The 16,807-nt window shown below is 34.2% G+C and overlaps 1 protein-coding gene across 1 annotated transcript in view; it reads left to right on the top strand.

Annotated features, from left to right (window-relative positions):
• Positions 1–15,916, top strand: part of SNX3 (sorting nexin 3) — a 45,508-nt gene extending 29,592 nt beyond the window's left edge. Inside the window, exons 2-4 of the mRNA XM_074187296.1 lie at positions 8,645–8,740; positions 13,815–13,939; positions 15,170–15,916. Coding sequence (XP_074043397.1) covers positions 8,645–8,740; positions 13,815–13,939; positions 15,170–15,275 — 327 coding nt within the window. The 3' untranslated portion in view covers positions 15,276–15,916. The remainder of the gene's footprint in view (positions 1–8,644; positions 8,741–13,814; positions 13,940–15,169) is intronic.
• Positions 15,917–16,807: the final 891 nt, after the last annotated feature.

Raw genomic sequence — 16,807 nt, 5'->3', positions numbered from 1 at the left:
AAACCAAATTATCAGTATCAAAAGTGAAAGAGGTGAATTCATCACCAGTGAGGAAGGAAATTAAAGTAAATTTGAAGCTGTTTTGCTCATTTGTATGCCAACAAATCTGGCAATCTTAAGTGATATGGATGAATATTTACAAAAATATAAGTTGTCCATATTAAAAGGAGAAATAAAATAGTTAAATACCGTAAGAAGTTCTTTCAAATTCCTTCTTTGACACCAATATATCAATGCTGATACTTAAACCAGAAAGAATCAAGAGAGAAAAAATTAGACCAATTTTCCTAATGAATATTGATTTAACATTTTAAATAAAACATTAGCAAAGAGATTATAACTTGTTATCACAGAGATTATACACTGCGATGAGACTTATATCAGGAATTTAGGACTCTTCAGTATTAGAAAAACAATCAACATAATTACCATATCAATAGCAAAACTAACAAATTACATGATTATCTCAGTAGATGCTGAAAAAACTTTTGACAGCACCAATTCCTAATAAAAACACTAGATAGTACAGGAATAGATATAGTTTTCCTTAAAATGATAAACAATATCTTTCTAAAACCATCAGCAAGGTTGCCAGTTATCACCACTATTCAATTTTGTATTAGAAACGTTAGCTTTAGGAGCAGCTTGGTGGTGCAAGTGGACAAAGCACTGGCCCTAGAGTCAGAACTTAAGTTCAAAATCAGCCTCAGTCACTTAGTAATTACCTAGCTGTATGACCTTGGGCAAATCACTTAACCCCATTGCCTTGCAAAAATAAAAAAAAAAAAGAAGGAAGGAAGAAATGTTAGCTTTAACAATAAGAGAAGAAAAACAGTTTGAAGTAATTAGAATAGGTAATGAGGAAACAAAACTTACCCTTTGCAATATGATGTGATGGCATATTTAGAGAACCTAAAAATCAACTGAAAAACTACTTGAAGCAGTTAGCAATTACCAGAATTGCAAGATATAAAATAAGCCCACATAAATCATCAGTATTTCTATAAATTACCAACAAAACCCAACAGCAAGAGATATAAAGAGAAATTCCATTTAAACTAACTATAGACAACATAAAACACTTGGGAGTACCAATCCAGAAACCATAGGAATACAATTACAAAACACTTTTCACACAAAGTCAGATCTAAACAACTGGAAAAATGCCCATTGCTCATATAGAAAAGACATTTCTGCCTAATAATTGGTATAGTACCATACCAATTAAACCATCAAAAAATCATTTTACAGAACTAGAAAAAAATAGTACAAAACTGTCTTGTACTGGCTAACAAATAGTGCATTAGACACAACATTGTGTGATCAACTGTAAACTACTCTCAGTAGTTCAGTGATCAAGGACAATTCTAAAAGACTTGTGATGGAAAATGCCATTATAAATCCAAAGAAAAATCTGAAAGCAGATCAGAGTACTGAATTTCAGTTTTTAAAACATATTTTGTTTTTTTTCTTTTCCTCATCTTTTTTTCCCCTTTACTTCTGATTCTTCTTTCATCATATGACTAATATGGAAATGTATTAAAAATGAATGTACAAGTATAACTATCGGATTACTTGCTGTCATGGGGGAGGGGAAGAGAAAGGAGGGAAGTAGGAAAATGTGGAACTCAAAAACCTAGAAAAAGATAAGTGTTGGAAACTATCATTGCATGTATTTGGAAAAAATAGCATTTAAAAAGTGGTATATCAGTGGAATAGATTAGGTAGAAAACCAACAGTTGTAAATGACTATAGTAATCTCCTGTTTGATAAATCCAAAAACTTCTGGGATTAAATAAATCACTATTTGACAAAAATTTCTGGGAAAACTGGAAAATAGTATAGAGAAACTATACCTAGTTATGGTTGAAATGGGTACAGGATTTAGGCAAAAAGGGTGATGATATAAACCTGTTAGGGAAAAAAAGGGAATAATTATCTGTCTGATCTATGGAGAGGGGAGGAAATTCAAACAAGATTAGAGAACATTATAAATTGCAAAATGGATAATTTTGATTACATTAAATTTAAAAGTTTTTGTACAAACAAAACCAATGCAACCAAAATTAGAAAGAAAGCAGGACAATGGAAAACCATGTAGAATAGGTTTTATACTGTACAATCATACTAATTTAAAATGTTAATGATAAATAGTTATTTAACAAAACCTGTGTTGAAAAATACTGTCATAGGGGTGACTAGGTGGCCTTGGAGTCAGGAGTATCTGGGTTCAAATCCAGTCTCAGACACTTAATAATTACCTAGCTGCGTGGCCTTCGGCAAGCCACTTAACCCCATTTGCCTTGCAAAAAAAAACAACTAAAAAAAAAGAAGAAAAATACTGTCCACATTCAGAGAAAAAAACTACTCACTGCCATGGGGAGGGGGGAAGGAACAGACAGGGAGAAAAATATGGAATTTAAAAGCTTACAAGATAAATGTTGAAAACTCTTTGCATATGATTGGGAAAAATAAAATAGTAAAAAATAAAAAAAGTATGATTTATGCAAATTAACTAAAAAGTAAAGTTTTATGCATTGAGCCCTTTTGCCATTGACTCCACTTTTTAAATAAGAGTTATAGTCTAAGCTTTTAGTGGAAAAAGAGACATTTGTTTCTTATCAATACACATCTATAGAAAGCAGAAACAATTCCTTATCAGTTTTCTAAGTTCAAAATTCAGTTATACAAATTTCTGTATAGCAAGAGACAATTTCATATTTCCAAGTTGTCATCCACAGTTACTTAATATGCTTCAAAGATGTGTGGAAGGAAAATGTAATAAAATTAAGAATTTAGCCTTAACTTTAACCCATTGAGATTTGACAATATAGGAGAAGCTAATTGGCAGAATTTTAATTATTTTCTCTCCTATCCTATCCCTTAACTTCCAGCCTGTACAAAATATTTTGGAAACACAACATTTAAAGAACTGTTAAGATACGATTTTTGAATCTGATACTTCTATACCAAGTATTGGTGTAGTTATTTGAAATACTTTCACATCTTTAAGGAGACAAACCATAAAGGGATTTCATATCCAACTTAAAAGATCTGTTTTAAAAGAGCTTTCAAAACAAGTAGCAATTAGATGGTCTGCTTGTCAAGTGGGGGAGTAAAATATTATTGTTAGAAAAAATTATGTTGTTTTTTTTTTAAGTAGAGAAAGTAGATGAGACTAAGGTTAGGTGTATCAGTGTGTTATACCAAGGACATTAGTGCTCAGAACTTTCTTTTCAGCACCTGCAAGTAGCAGGGTCTTTACCCCTAGTAGACTTGCAGTAGCAGGCACCTTCAGAAGGCAGTTGTCAAGTCCAGTCTCAACAATAGTGGCTTACTTCTATGATGATTTTGTTTGAAGGTTGGAGGCACTGCTGGTATGGGTTGGGAGAACTTGCTATTCCTGGTGGTTTGACTGTGGCTTGTAAAAAGAACCAATTAACATGGTTATATGATTTTTTTTATGTACATTTAAATTTAAAAGAATAGAGAAGATATATGGTGAGAGCAATCCAGAATTGAGCTTTGGGAAGGGGTGTGCAGCAATTGGACTAAAACTTAAGGATAGTGTGAAGCTGAACTGGTTAACAGTAAGCCCAAGACTTTGAAGGAAGAAAAGTGAGGGAGGGTAGGGCAGGAAGGCCCATCTGCCCAAAGCAGGCAGAAGATAGAGAGTCTGAAAGGTGAAAAGAGGATATGGATTAAGAGTGTTGAGGCACAAGGAGAAAAGAAATTTGTTCAACCAGAGAAATTTCAGAATTTTGAGTGGTAGATGATTTGTAGATCAGATCAGGTTATTCCTCTGTGTGACTGGTAGAGTGAAACTGCAGTATCATGATTGTTGAGTTTGATAAATTGAGAAGCCCCAGTCATAAGTACTAGTGTTAGGGAGGAGATTGTGAACTAGGTATTTTAATAATATGAGGGAAAAGAGATGTCATTGTCTGATAAATGAAAGGATCCCATTCCATAAATAAGGGGTAACAAATGGACAACTTCAGACTCCACAAATAATTCATATGCCAGTTCGAGCTGTAGATTAACTAGCTCCAGCTCAGTATATCAGGTACATACCATCTCAGCAGGAATAGCTTTCAATTCTGGAGCTAAACAAAATGGAAATGCAAAAAGATCCAATGAAACCTCCAAGATTCAAAATTAATAAGAAATAATTCATTGTCAAAAAATCAAAAGGAAGTCCCCTAACTCATTAGGCAGACTCCCGTGGAGGATTTATAGAAGGACATGAATGAAAATGTAGATGAATAAAAAGGCATAGATAGATTGTGGTCCTTCATAAGAGGAGGAATACCCAAAATGATATAACATCTAGAATTTTCCATACATTCCTTCATTTGATCTTCCTGTCTTCCATTTAGAATAGGTATCATACTATACAGTATATTATAGAAGAGGAAATTGAGGTTTGTAGAGATTTAGTGACTTGCCCATAATCACATACCTAGTCAGCATAATCTAGGATGTGAAATCAAGTATTCCTGATTCATGATTCACTCCACTGAACTATTGACAACTTCAAAGAATGGATAATTTAAAATTTTGATATTGAATAGAGTTATGTTTAATAGTAAATAGCCTGTAAGTTCAACAAGGTAATGATACTCTGATCAGTAATGATTCCCACCTCAGACCTCCTTTGGACATACTAGAATTCTGAATTTGTAATAATCTGTATTTATGTCCTATTCCTTATTTGGACAACTCCATGAAGAACCTTGATTCTTTTAGGTACAATGTAAAGTGTAAAGTTGACAGTTTGGGGAACTAGAATCATATCCTTAGTTTAGATTTGTGATCTCATAACATAATAACAGTAAATAATTAGCATTCATATAATGCTTTTAGGATTTGCAAAGCATTATTATCTCTCATTTGATCCTCATAACTGTGAGGTAGATACTATTATCCCTATTTTACAAATGAAATAGATTTAAGTGACTTGTCCAGAGTTACAACTAAAAAGCATCAGGCATGATTTGTGCTCAGGTCTTGCTAATGCTAAGTCCAATACTATCTATTGCAAAAGAAACAATTTTTGTTCCTTAACTTGCATTCCTAGATTGCCTTGGGCACCATAGTTAAATGACTTGCTCAATATCACATTAAGGCTGGTTGTTATCTAGTATACCATGGTGGTTGCATTTCCTTTAGAAAGGTGATATTCTGACAATTTTTGGTTTTATACCATTTGCTTTTTTTTTTTGCATCAATAGTTTGTTTAATCTTTTGTTCTTAACAAATCAGTAGTCTGACTTTATAGACAATTATTGTCTGTTAGCATTGTAAAAAAACTGATCATGATTATGAGTTTGCTTTGTTCTCTGTTGAGTTCCCCCCCACCCCAAAAAGCAAATGTTAATGATTTGTAGTTTTGAGGCAACCTGCTAATCTTTCTTATTCCTAACCATGTATTCCAAGTTATTTTTTTGTAAACTTTTCCACTGCCTATCTTTATGTTGAAGTTGTTTTAATTTAATTTGGATGATCAAATAGTTTTTCAAAAGAGTTTTTCTTGTCTTCATCTTCTGAAATAGATGTTAGCAGATAAGCAACAATTATCTTGAGGAATGCAAGAAAGATAAAGATGGCCAGGTATCCCACAAAATGATGTTTCTTGTTTTGGGATGCACAATAAAACCAATTTCACCAATTCCTTTATTTGTCCCTCTAAGGTGAACATGTAAATCATTACTCATCTGTAATTTCCTTTTTCTTTGCAAGAATATTCACTCACTAGTCTTTAGATAAGGATCTCACATTTAAAGTATTGGTAGCCAATATTTATAGATACATTAAAAACTATATGATTATTGGCATCTTTTATACACCCCACTCTTCCCTGCCCCCCTCTTTCCTACTACTATGCTATCATTGCAGAAGTGGACTTGAGGGTCTTTTATATGTTGCCATGGCCAGACTACTGGAAAGCTTCTCTGAATTTGATGAGGCTGATTCTTGAAAAGCTCACCAAATCTATGTTGGTGTCATTTTTGAGTCCTTTCCAACATGGTAAAACTTGACAAAGTTAACCTGCAAGCATATCATTCAAAACTAGTAGAATTTCTATTCCACCCTGAGGCAAAAGAATGACTTTCTAGAGGGAATTCTTCTTAACCTAGGGAAATTGGGGAATTCGTGGAATGAAAAAGAGAATTCTTAAGTGTGAAGACAAGTTTTGGGCTTCATGTTAATGTTTGACAGTGCTTGTGATGATAGCAATGGTATCTCCTTGTATTCAATCTAAATAGATAATTTGGAGCTTTTCCCCCTCTTTCCTAAGGCATTCTAAATAATTGTGGAACCACAAGAGCTTGTAATCAGATGTAGTAGTTTAATGGTAAGGTTTCAATAGTTCTTTTGTAGTAATCTTATTCAGCAAAGTAAGACTTAAAATGATCTAGTTTTCTAATATGTTTGACTACTTTAAATCTGGTAGGTTTGTAGAAATGTACTATCACCTCATTCTTTTTAAAATTTGAGTTGTTATATCCAAATAGTCTTAGGATAGCAAAAGAGAAAAAGCTCACACAGGAAAAAAAATATATTAAAAAAATACTTGAAAACTGGCCTTTGTAGTAGGACTCTTTGATTTTGCTCATTTGGAAAAAAGAGAAAATCTTAGGGGAGGGTTTCTGACATACCTTCTCTCAAAATGGTGAAAATTCCATATTAGAATGAGTCAGATATAATCTTGATTGTGTGTCAAAAGTTCAAAAGGGAAAATGGAAGGTAAAATGAGCTGAATTGGCACTCTTACCCCAACATTGTACCTGTAAGCTTGATATGTTGTTTCAGAGATTAACTTTATAGACTTCCGTGCCCAGAAGTATGAAAATTCTTAGGGAACTCTTTTCACAGGCTTGATCTTAAGGTATTGAATAAAAGAGAGCAGTTAATCCCTTTTGTAAGGTAATTTGAGAGGAGGGAATTCAAAATGTAAAATCTCACCTGCAGAAAACACTCAGTATTGTAAAGGCCTTTCTATCTTTTGACACTTACAAAGACTTAATATTTTAATGCGGAAGGTTGAACTCAGTTAAAAAGCCAATAGGTGAAATTAGAGAGAAATAATCCAGTGCTTTATTTCTGGGAATCATCATTCTCCACTCTGGGGGACCTAATTTTATTCCCTGTTGGGGATAAGAATACTCTGTACAGAAAGCCAGAATCTTTGAATATAAGCTTGACTTTTAGCATAATAAGAGTCTTGTTAGGTGCAATTTTGCTCTTAGTCATTAATACAATGAACAAATGTTGTGGTTACCTGGGAAAGAAAACTCAAGTGCTTTTAAACCTCTTGTGAGATTTAGTTTCATGCATGAAACATATACAACGGCATCTGTGTAGGACTTCAAGCTGTAAGGTATACAGTGTAGAAACTAATACACTTTGGAAAAAGTTGAGAACACTACAAAATGAGTTTAAGGTCCTGAGCACAAAGCTCTTATTTTTGCCAAGCAACACCCTGGCTCTCAGCAACATTTTTATTAAGCGGAAAACTAGAATTTTATTAGATTTTGGAGAGTAAATTCTGTTTTAAAGCCCTTTTTTTTTATTTTGCTTGGCCTTTTGTTTCATATTTGATTTCTAAAGTCCTTCAAGTGATTTTTGGTTTGTATCTTCTATCTTCAATACAATTTGTCATTCTAAGAAAGAAACCAGGCCTTTTTTGGTTGAATCTAGCATAATGTAGAGGGTTTTTACTCCCATCTGGATCCTTATTTAAATTACTAAATTAGATCAGTTAGAAAAATTTTTGTTGATGAATAAAATGTTATATAGCAAATAATTAATATTCCACAAATCAAAAGTGGCCCAATCCATTGGTTTCTGAGTTATAATATATTATCTCCATTCTTAAAAGGTAAAAGATCCTGAGAGGCTTTCATTTGAACTGTTAGAAATTGTGAAAAGCTTCTGTGTGAGATTGCAAAGACTGAGTCCCTAAATGTTTTCTTGCATTCCTGTATAACTTCAGGATGTTACAGATCATCGTTTCAGTTTTACTTAAACATTTAACTTGCCCACAGCCTGTAAGATTCTGGATATGTGAATATGATCGAATTTGCAAGGCTGCTTTAATTTCTTACTCTTGGAAAGAATTATTTCACGGTATTTTGGTGCTATTGGAGAGGCAATAATGTTTTATTTAAATTTTCCTCTTATATCAGAAACATAGTCTCACGTTTGTAATATAAACAAAATCTGTTTTAAAAGTTTTTTTTTAATTCCTGTATGTAAACCTTACTGAGGTAGTGAGTAGAAATTGTAATCAGTGTTGCCTTCCTATACTGCTTCTTGAAATAGAGGATATTAGTTAAGATTTATATAAAACATTTGTACAGCATGTTAACCTCAGTAGCGAACAGGAATAACTTTTTTGGCCAATTTAAACTTTATGCTCTTTAAATAATGTTCCCTTTAACATTTAATACACAATTTATACTTTTTTGTGTCTTTAAAGATGAAATGCTGTCTCTTTAGGCCATCTTATCAATTTCCTTGTTAAATCAAATTGACCTGGCATTTTCTACATTTGTGCTGATTTGACATGTAGAAATATTTTTCTTTTAGAGTTTTTTCAAGCATATTACGTAAACTTTAACTTTTTTTTGTCTTTCAGACAAATCTTCCTATTTTCAAGTTGAAGGAGTCTTCTGTGAGAAGAAGATACAGTGATTTTGAGTGGCTTCGAAGTGAATTAGAAAGAGAAAGCAAGGTGCGAATTGGGATAGAACAACATTCTTAGAATATTGTCTCTAAACAAAATGTATTGTAAGCTAAAGTGTTAAAACTAATAGTTTTGGTTTCTGTTTTGTGTTTTCAAGGATGTATCTAGTCTTCTAGTAGATCTGTAATCTCAAATTTGAATATTGCCACTATTGATAACAGATCACAATCTAATCATCTCCCTCTCACTCCATTAGTTCACCTGAGGGATGGGTTACTCCCAAAGAGCTAGGAATCTTCTTTGTTTCCCCTGCCATTGTGGCATGCTGACTATCCAATTTCTATCACTGGGCTTCTAATTCATCTTTCTTGATGATGTGTTTCTTTGATGGCATTTTTTTACACTGCTTTTCCTGAACAATTTCTTGGTTTAATATTTTGTATCATCTTTGTGCCCACTATGCTATTTTTTGTTGTCTTTTGGGTGGTAATTAATATCAGTTCAACAAAGATTAAGTTATATAACTTAATCTGATTATAAAATAATTTTTGTCAAGTTAAGATGAAGTATATGATTGTCTTAAATCTTGAATTAAATTTCACATTAGTGAACTATGCCTTAATTATATTAAAAACATTCCCTACTCTAAAATTAGAAGCAACTGTTTTTGGATCAACCACTAAAGAACCTGCATTTCTGACCTACACAAAATTAGTAATGCAGACCTTCTGAAAATAACTTTCAAATTTCTCTTGACTACTCAGTTGTACTATGGGTCTTCATTTCCAACTGCCTGACAGATATCTGCATTCAGTAGTCCTAGTATTTCAAATTCAGGATGTTCAAAATATAAGTTTTTTTCCCATGCATTTCCCTCATTCTCTCAAAGGAAAACTTAATTATTTTACTTGTCCTCTATGTTTCTGTTAATGTTACCATTGTCCTTGAAGTCATCCAACCTAAAATTCTCAGTCACCTTTGATTCTTCTCACTCACCATCCCCACCCAAGCCAATAGCCAGGTCCTCTTGCTTCTGTCTTCATAGTGCCTTTTGTCTTCGTAAGTTTCTCCTTATCTTTCCCATTTCTTAATAGGTTCTCATTTAGAATCTTTATATTTTTCACTTGAATTTTAGAATAGCCTTCTAACATGTTTGGTGGTATAGTAGAAAGATCACTAAGTTTAGAATTGAGAGAACTGGGGCAGCTAGGTGGCGCAGTGGATAAAGCACTGGCCCTGGAGTCAAGAGTACCTGGGTTCAAATCCAGGCTCAGACACTTAATGATTACCTAGCTGTGTGGCCTTGGGCAAGTCACTTAACCCCATTTGCCTTGCAAAATCCTAAAAAAAAAAGAATTAAGAGAACCTGAGTTCAAATCTTAGCTCTACTACTTATTAAGTTTTGTGATCTTGAAGAAAGGTTTTCATATTCTCTCAGCTTTAGTTTTCTTACTTAAAAACAGGGTTGTTAGCAAAACTCTTCATCAACTTTTAATTAAGTCTAGTCTTCCTTCTACCCTGTTTGAATTTACAGACAAGAAGAGGTCTATCCTTCACAAGGCAAAGCCCTATGTGCATTAATGAGCTCATTCCAATTCTGTCTTCTCCAGTAGATTGCTCTCTATCTGTTCTATTTTCACCCTAATCTTGAAATGCTCTTTACCTACTGACTGCTTCTTTACTGCTTACAAACATGCTTTTATTGCTCCCATCTTCAAAAAATTTGTCACTTGATCCATTTCTCCCAGTTGGTTATAGTCTTTTCTCACTTTTGTGTCTAAACTTCTTGAGAAGTCCATCTACAGTAGAAGCTTTCACTCCTTTCTTCTCAATCTTAACTCTGCACTCAGGCTTCCTTATTCAGCAGTGGCTCTCTTCAAAGACCCTATTGATGCTAAATCTAATGAATGACTTTTTTCCCCCCAATCCTTATCTTTTTAAAATTTCTTTCTGGTAGCCTTAGATATCACCGATCACCCTCTTTTTCTTTTCTTTTTCTTTTTTTTTCTTTTTTTTTTCTTTTGCAAGGCACTGGGGTTAAGTGGCTTGCCCAAGGTCGCATAGCAAGGTAATTATTAAGTGTCTGAGGTCAGATTTGAACTCAGGTACTCCTGACTCCAGGGCTGGTGCTCTATCCACTGCATCACCTAACTACCCCCACCCTTTTTTCTAATAGCTCTTTTCATTTTCATGACTGCTCCTTCTCTGTTTTCTTTGCCTGTCATCTTGCTAAACCATAACAGCCTCTCAAGACTGTTCTGAGCTTTTTTTTTTTCCTCCCTCTTTCATTGGGTGATCTCCTTAACTCTGGTTTCAGTTATCATCTCTATGCAGATGGTTTTCAGATCTTCTTATCAAGCCTATTCTCCTTTCCTGATATCCACATTCACATCTCCAACTATCTGATGACATCTCAAAACGGAGTCTTCCCTAGATATCAACATGTTCACAGTTGAATTTATCTTTCCCATGAAACTCTACTTTTTCCTTGTCAAGGATACCTTGCACCCTCAATATCCTCAGCTACTCACTTTCTCTACTCTCCTTCCCCTATCCACTCTCCTGTCAAGTCCTGTTGTTTCCATCATAGCATCTCTTGTATACTCACCCTTCTGTCCTCCAACACTACCTCTGTTCTGATACTGGCCCTTATCACCTCATACCAGACTTACTAGGTTGGTGCATCTGTCACAAGTTTCTTCTCCACTCCATTCTGCCCTCCTCTCAGTTGTCAAAATGATTTTCCTCCACCATCCTTTTCTCCATTCAGCAAACTCCATTCCCTTCCTGGTCTCTTGTTACTCTGAGATCCATGTATGCTGGCTTCCTTGCTATTTCTGGTACATGACACTACATTTCCAGCTCTTGTGTGTTTTCACTGGCTATCCCTGGTCATCTTATCTCACCTAAAGCATCACTTTTTTTTAATTTTTCAAGGCAATGGGGTTAAGTGGCTTGCCCAGGGCCACACAGCTAGGTAATTATTAAGTGTCTGAGGTCAGATTTGAACCCAGGTACTCCTGACTCCAAGGCAGGTGCTCTATTCTCTGCACCACCTAGCCGCCCCAAGCTTCACTTTCTACACAAAACCTTTCCCAATCCTCTGTACACACACACACACACACACACACACACACACACACACACACACACGTATATGTGGGGAGGTGGGGGAGAGAGAGAGAGAGAGAGAAAATATAGATATAGATATATCTTGTTTGCATGTTTTCCTCTCTGGGACAATAAGGTCCTCCAGAGGAGGAATCATCTTTACCTTAATTTGTTTCCCTAGTACTTAGCACAGTGAATGGTGCATAATGGGTGTCTAATAAAAACTAGTTTATGTCACTGTGTAGTCTTCCTAAAGCAAAATTTTGGCTATGTTATTCCCCCTGTTATTGATATTCAAGGTCTGCTACAATAATGACCCCCAACATAGTTTTTCCAGTCTTATATATCATTACTGCAGTATGTGGTGATGAGACTACCTCAGGTCTAAAAGCAGAAGACCTGGGTTCTAATACCATGTCAAATATTACTAGTATTGCTACTTTAACAAGTTAACTGAACCATCCTGAACCTCAGTTACCTCACTTATGAAATAAGAGGATTGGATTACATGGCCTTTGATGTCTCTTTAAGCACTGGATCTGATACAATACTGCAACCAATCTGCATTATTTTCATTCTTAAATAAAAAACAAATTCTTTTAGCTTCTGCATGAAAATATATTCTTTTCTTTGCCTAAAATACTCTTCTATCACCGTCTGTCTCTTCCCATCAATTATTCCTTATTTGTTTTCTACTTTCCATTTCTTTTTTTGAAATTGTGTTTTCTTAAACAAAACTCTGAATGTTTAAACCTACCATTAAACATTCTAGACTTTTATCCCCAGCCCAGTCACTGAACTTCTGTTATTTGCCCCTCCTTTTATAATATCTATCATAACAATACTACATTATTTTAGTTTAAAATATAATCTCTACAGGTTGAGGAGTATTTGAATCATCAGTGTGACTGGGTGATACCTTGTACATAATTTTTGTTGTTCGGTCATTTCTCAGTTGTGTCCAACTCATCATGGTCCTACTTGGGGTAATATATGCCCAAATATTTGTGAATTTGTGACTTGGAGGGAACAATCATAAAACAACTCCTGCCCTTAAAATACTTGTATTCTAGTTGATAATATGAAAGAATCAGAGTTGTTGAGTGTTAAAAAGTGTAAGAGGGATAGATTCCAAGGTAATTTGTTCGGCAAATATAGGTTAAGCATTTTCTAGTTGAGAAGAAAGATCAGGGGTAGCTCTAGGTGGCGCAGCGGATAGAGCACCTGGCCTGGAGTTAGGGGGCCCTAAGTTCAAATTGGCCTCAGACATTTAATAATTACCTAGCTGTGTGACCTTGGGCAAGTCACTTAACCCCATTACCTTAAGTGTGAGAGAGAGAGAGAGAGAGAGAGAGAGAGAGAGAGAGAGAGAGAGAGAGAGAAAAGAAAGATCACAAGAATAACCCCCAATAAAGAAGGCTTTATTGAAGAACTGACCCTGCAGAATGATAGAACTTTTCATTCCGTTAAGGTGGAACAACATGAATAAAGGCAAGGAGGTGAGAATAAGGATATATTGTGTTCTGTCACTAGTGTAAAATAAGGACTAAGGGCCTTGAACATCAAATAGGTGTTTGGACTTAATGCAGAAGATAAAATGAACTGTAAAGTAGTTTCCTTTGCCAGGCTTTGTTCCTTCCTCTTTTTTCTCCATAGTTAATGATGAAGTATTCTTCTTTTCTTTTGCATCCCCCCTCCATTTTTCCAGGAATTACACCTTTCTTTTGCTAGTCACCAGAAATTTTTAAACTTAAAAAAAAATAACTGATATTATTTTGAATAGGAAGTCTTCACATTTGGAATTTTCTTAAACAGTGGTTCTGTAATTGTTCACCTCTAGAATGTAGTGAAAATAATCTTTTCCCCATTTGTTTTCCTTAGTGATCTCTGTAAACTAGCTAAGAAGCTATGATGTTGCAATGAGGACTCATACAAACTTGGAAAAGTACTCTACAAATCACTCCTCAGCTTCAGATCAGCATGAATTAAACTTTTTCTTTTTCCTCTTCAGGTTGTAGTCCCACCTCTTCCTGGGAAAGCATTTTTGCGTCAACTTCCTTTTCGAGGAGATGATGGAATATTCGATGATTCTTTTATAGAGGAAAGGAAGCAAGGGCTTGAACAATTTATAAACAAGTAAGTACTCACTGTCCTTTAAGGCAAGTATAGGCAACCTTTTCTGATACGGTATTAAGCATATGCAATTTTTTGTTTACAGCCAACAAATACCAGTTTTGCTTATTGTATAAAATACTGCTTTTTCCTTTGGACTTGACAGCCATTTCTAAGCTTGTATAACTTTTGCATAATTTAAACTTCAAAAATGTAGAGATACCTAACAAGTTGAATGATGTGTATGATGTTAAATATTAACACACTTAAGTGATTGAAATGAGTATCTTTGTGTTGACCTAAGTTTTGTATTTGTTTTGCGTGGTTAATTTATGCAAATTACTACTGAAATTACAGCATTTAAAAAAATGCAGTTTTACTTGTGTGGATCTTTCTGATTTAAGGTATGTTCTGTCATGAACAATAAAACTTACAATGCACTTGCAATCATTTTGTTTGATTGCAGATGGAGGTATTATCAGCATGCCTTGTGTAAAGATGCACGTTTTTCTTTAATTTTCATGGTAAAATGTATTCTTTTGAAACTGTAAGAATGCTTAGGATTGTTTGTCTCAATTTGGTCTTTACTTTAGAAACCCTTAATAGATTGCATACCAAAATTTCTAGCCATGTATTTCATTCCCACTTGAATTTGTAGCTCTTTTAAAAGCAAAAGTAATAGGAAGATTTATGAAAGGAAAAAAGGACTGACTATAATTGTGTATTGGTCTTAATAAATAACTCCCTAGACTTACTGTATTTCTTCCTTTAAAAAAAGTTTGGAAAATATGCTTGTGTTACATAATATAGTCAGTGGTTAAAGGAGCTTAGAGAATTTTAATGCATTATCCCAAGTACATCCCATTTAGAATGTACTTGATAGATAAGTCAAACAAACAAAATAATGAGAAAACTAGAAGAAAGTTACACAAAGTCCAAGAACTGCCTCTGCATTCAATTTCTTAGCAGAGTTATTATTGCTCTCTTTTGTGAACTTGCTCTGCTCTTCTGGGAAAGACATTACAACCCTGGGAATTTTTCAGTACCATATATAAGATGTAATAGACACAGAAGTAATCTTTTCTCACTTTAAATTTCATCTACTTTAGGAGGAGGAGGAGGAGTAGGAGTAAAGATATTGAATGATGCTATATTTTAATGTTAAGAAAATAGTTATCTATGTAAGCCCAAACTTAGTCTTTTCCTCATTTTTGTGAAATTCTGAGAATTGAGTTTTTTTATTCTTATTCCTAGGGTTGCTGGCCACCCATTGGCACAGAATGAACGTTGTCTTCACATGTTTTTACAAGACGAAATAATAGATAAAAGTTATACTCCATCCAAAATCAGACATGCCTGAAATGCTGTAAAAAAAAAATCTGTGTAAAAATAAACAAAACTATTACCATGAATATTAGTGATTCATACGCACCGGTGAAGAGGTTCTCGCTAATTTTAGCATGCTGCACAGAAACAGGCCAATAAGCCTCCAGTATACTAACACTCATTATGATGCTCAGTTTTGCTTTGTTTTGGCAGTTGAAAACAAATTTATTTGCTTAAGCAAAAAATCCCTCTTTCTACCTTTTAAAAAAAAATAGCTCTTGAGTGCTGTTTTAATTCGGTGCACACTACTTGTCCCCCTCTATTATCTTCTGTGTCCCAACTAAAGTTACTGACTTGGCCTTACTGGAATTTGCACAGTTTTCCGTGTCATATCTGCTTTGTGTCTGATTGACTAAAATGTTTCTCACAGTCTTTTTGATATGCAGTGTCACCTGTTCTAATTTATGTGTAGAAGCATTAGGCAGTTATTTTCCAGTACTTTACGTGTGAGAGAAACACTCGTGTGCAGAAAGTATCCTTCAGGCTTGTAAAACACTTTCTATGGAAGACTAATGAGGGAAATCTTTATATTGTGTATAAAAAAACAATCAAATTTATATACTAAAATCATTTGTCTAAAAATTTAAGTTGTTTTGAAATAAAATTGAAAATACATGTCTAGTGTGTGATTGTTACTTTGCTTCAGGCCTTCCTATTTGATTTTATTATTTCATTTGCTGGGAGGGATTATTTACTAATTATATATTCTCTTTTAACTTCACTCCTTAAAATAAAAAACCAAAGTAGTAATATCAAATATGCTGCTGCCGCCTCTGAATAGGGTAATTTTTAAAAACATTGCAGTGCATTAAAAAAAGTACTGCCCTTTAAGGTTTATTGAATAATTTATGAAGTGCTTATTTACAAAATACTGTATAACCTTAAGTTGTTAAAAAAAATAAACCTTTAAGTTAGGCATAGTATGTCTTTTTTTTTTCCATTTTATTCCAGCTAACTTGTGTAACTCATTTGAACCACATTCTGTAGTCACACTCTTTTTTTCCCCTAAATCTGCTCAGCCTTGTATCCTTATATTTGAGCAGTAAAAATAGCAATCTGTTTAAACTGAAGAAAGTTGTGGACAAAAATGATAACCTTACTGCTGAAAACTGTGCCCCTGCTATTTCACACTAGGCGTAAGATGCCCTTGACATATATCACCACATTTTTGAAGGAAGGGGAACTCCAGGATCCTTTTGTATTTTAGGAGGTATTTCCCTGAACTAGATGATGATGGGAATATTATGTAATAATGAGATAACATGTATATGAAGTTTCTTTTAAGGAGCCACGTTGACTTATTGCTCCCTACAAAAAAAGCTGAGTCAAATGCAGATAAATATCATTAAAGGATTCTAATTTCCTTGTAGAGTACTTTTGGAGAATCCACTAAATTGGGATATATCCCTTGCCATATTAGAAGCCTCAGTAAAATTAAGGAATTGCTTTGGAATTTCATAGCATCTGTTACCATCACTAGGCACTTGATTGATTGCAAGTGGAATT

The sequence above is a fragment of the Macrotis lagotis genome, chromosome 5 (genome assembly GCF_037893015.1).
Source record: "Macrotis lagotis isolate mMagLag1 chromosome 5, bilby.v1.9.chrom.fasta, whole genome shotgun sequence".
Classification (NCBI taxonomy): Eukaryota; Metazoa; Chordata; class Mammalia; order Peramelemorphia; family Peramelidae; genus Macrotis; species Macrotis lagotis.
Note: the sequence above shows the minus strand (reverse complement) of the source record. Positions and strands in the feature narration are given on the sequence as shown.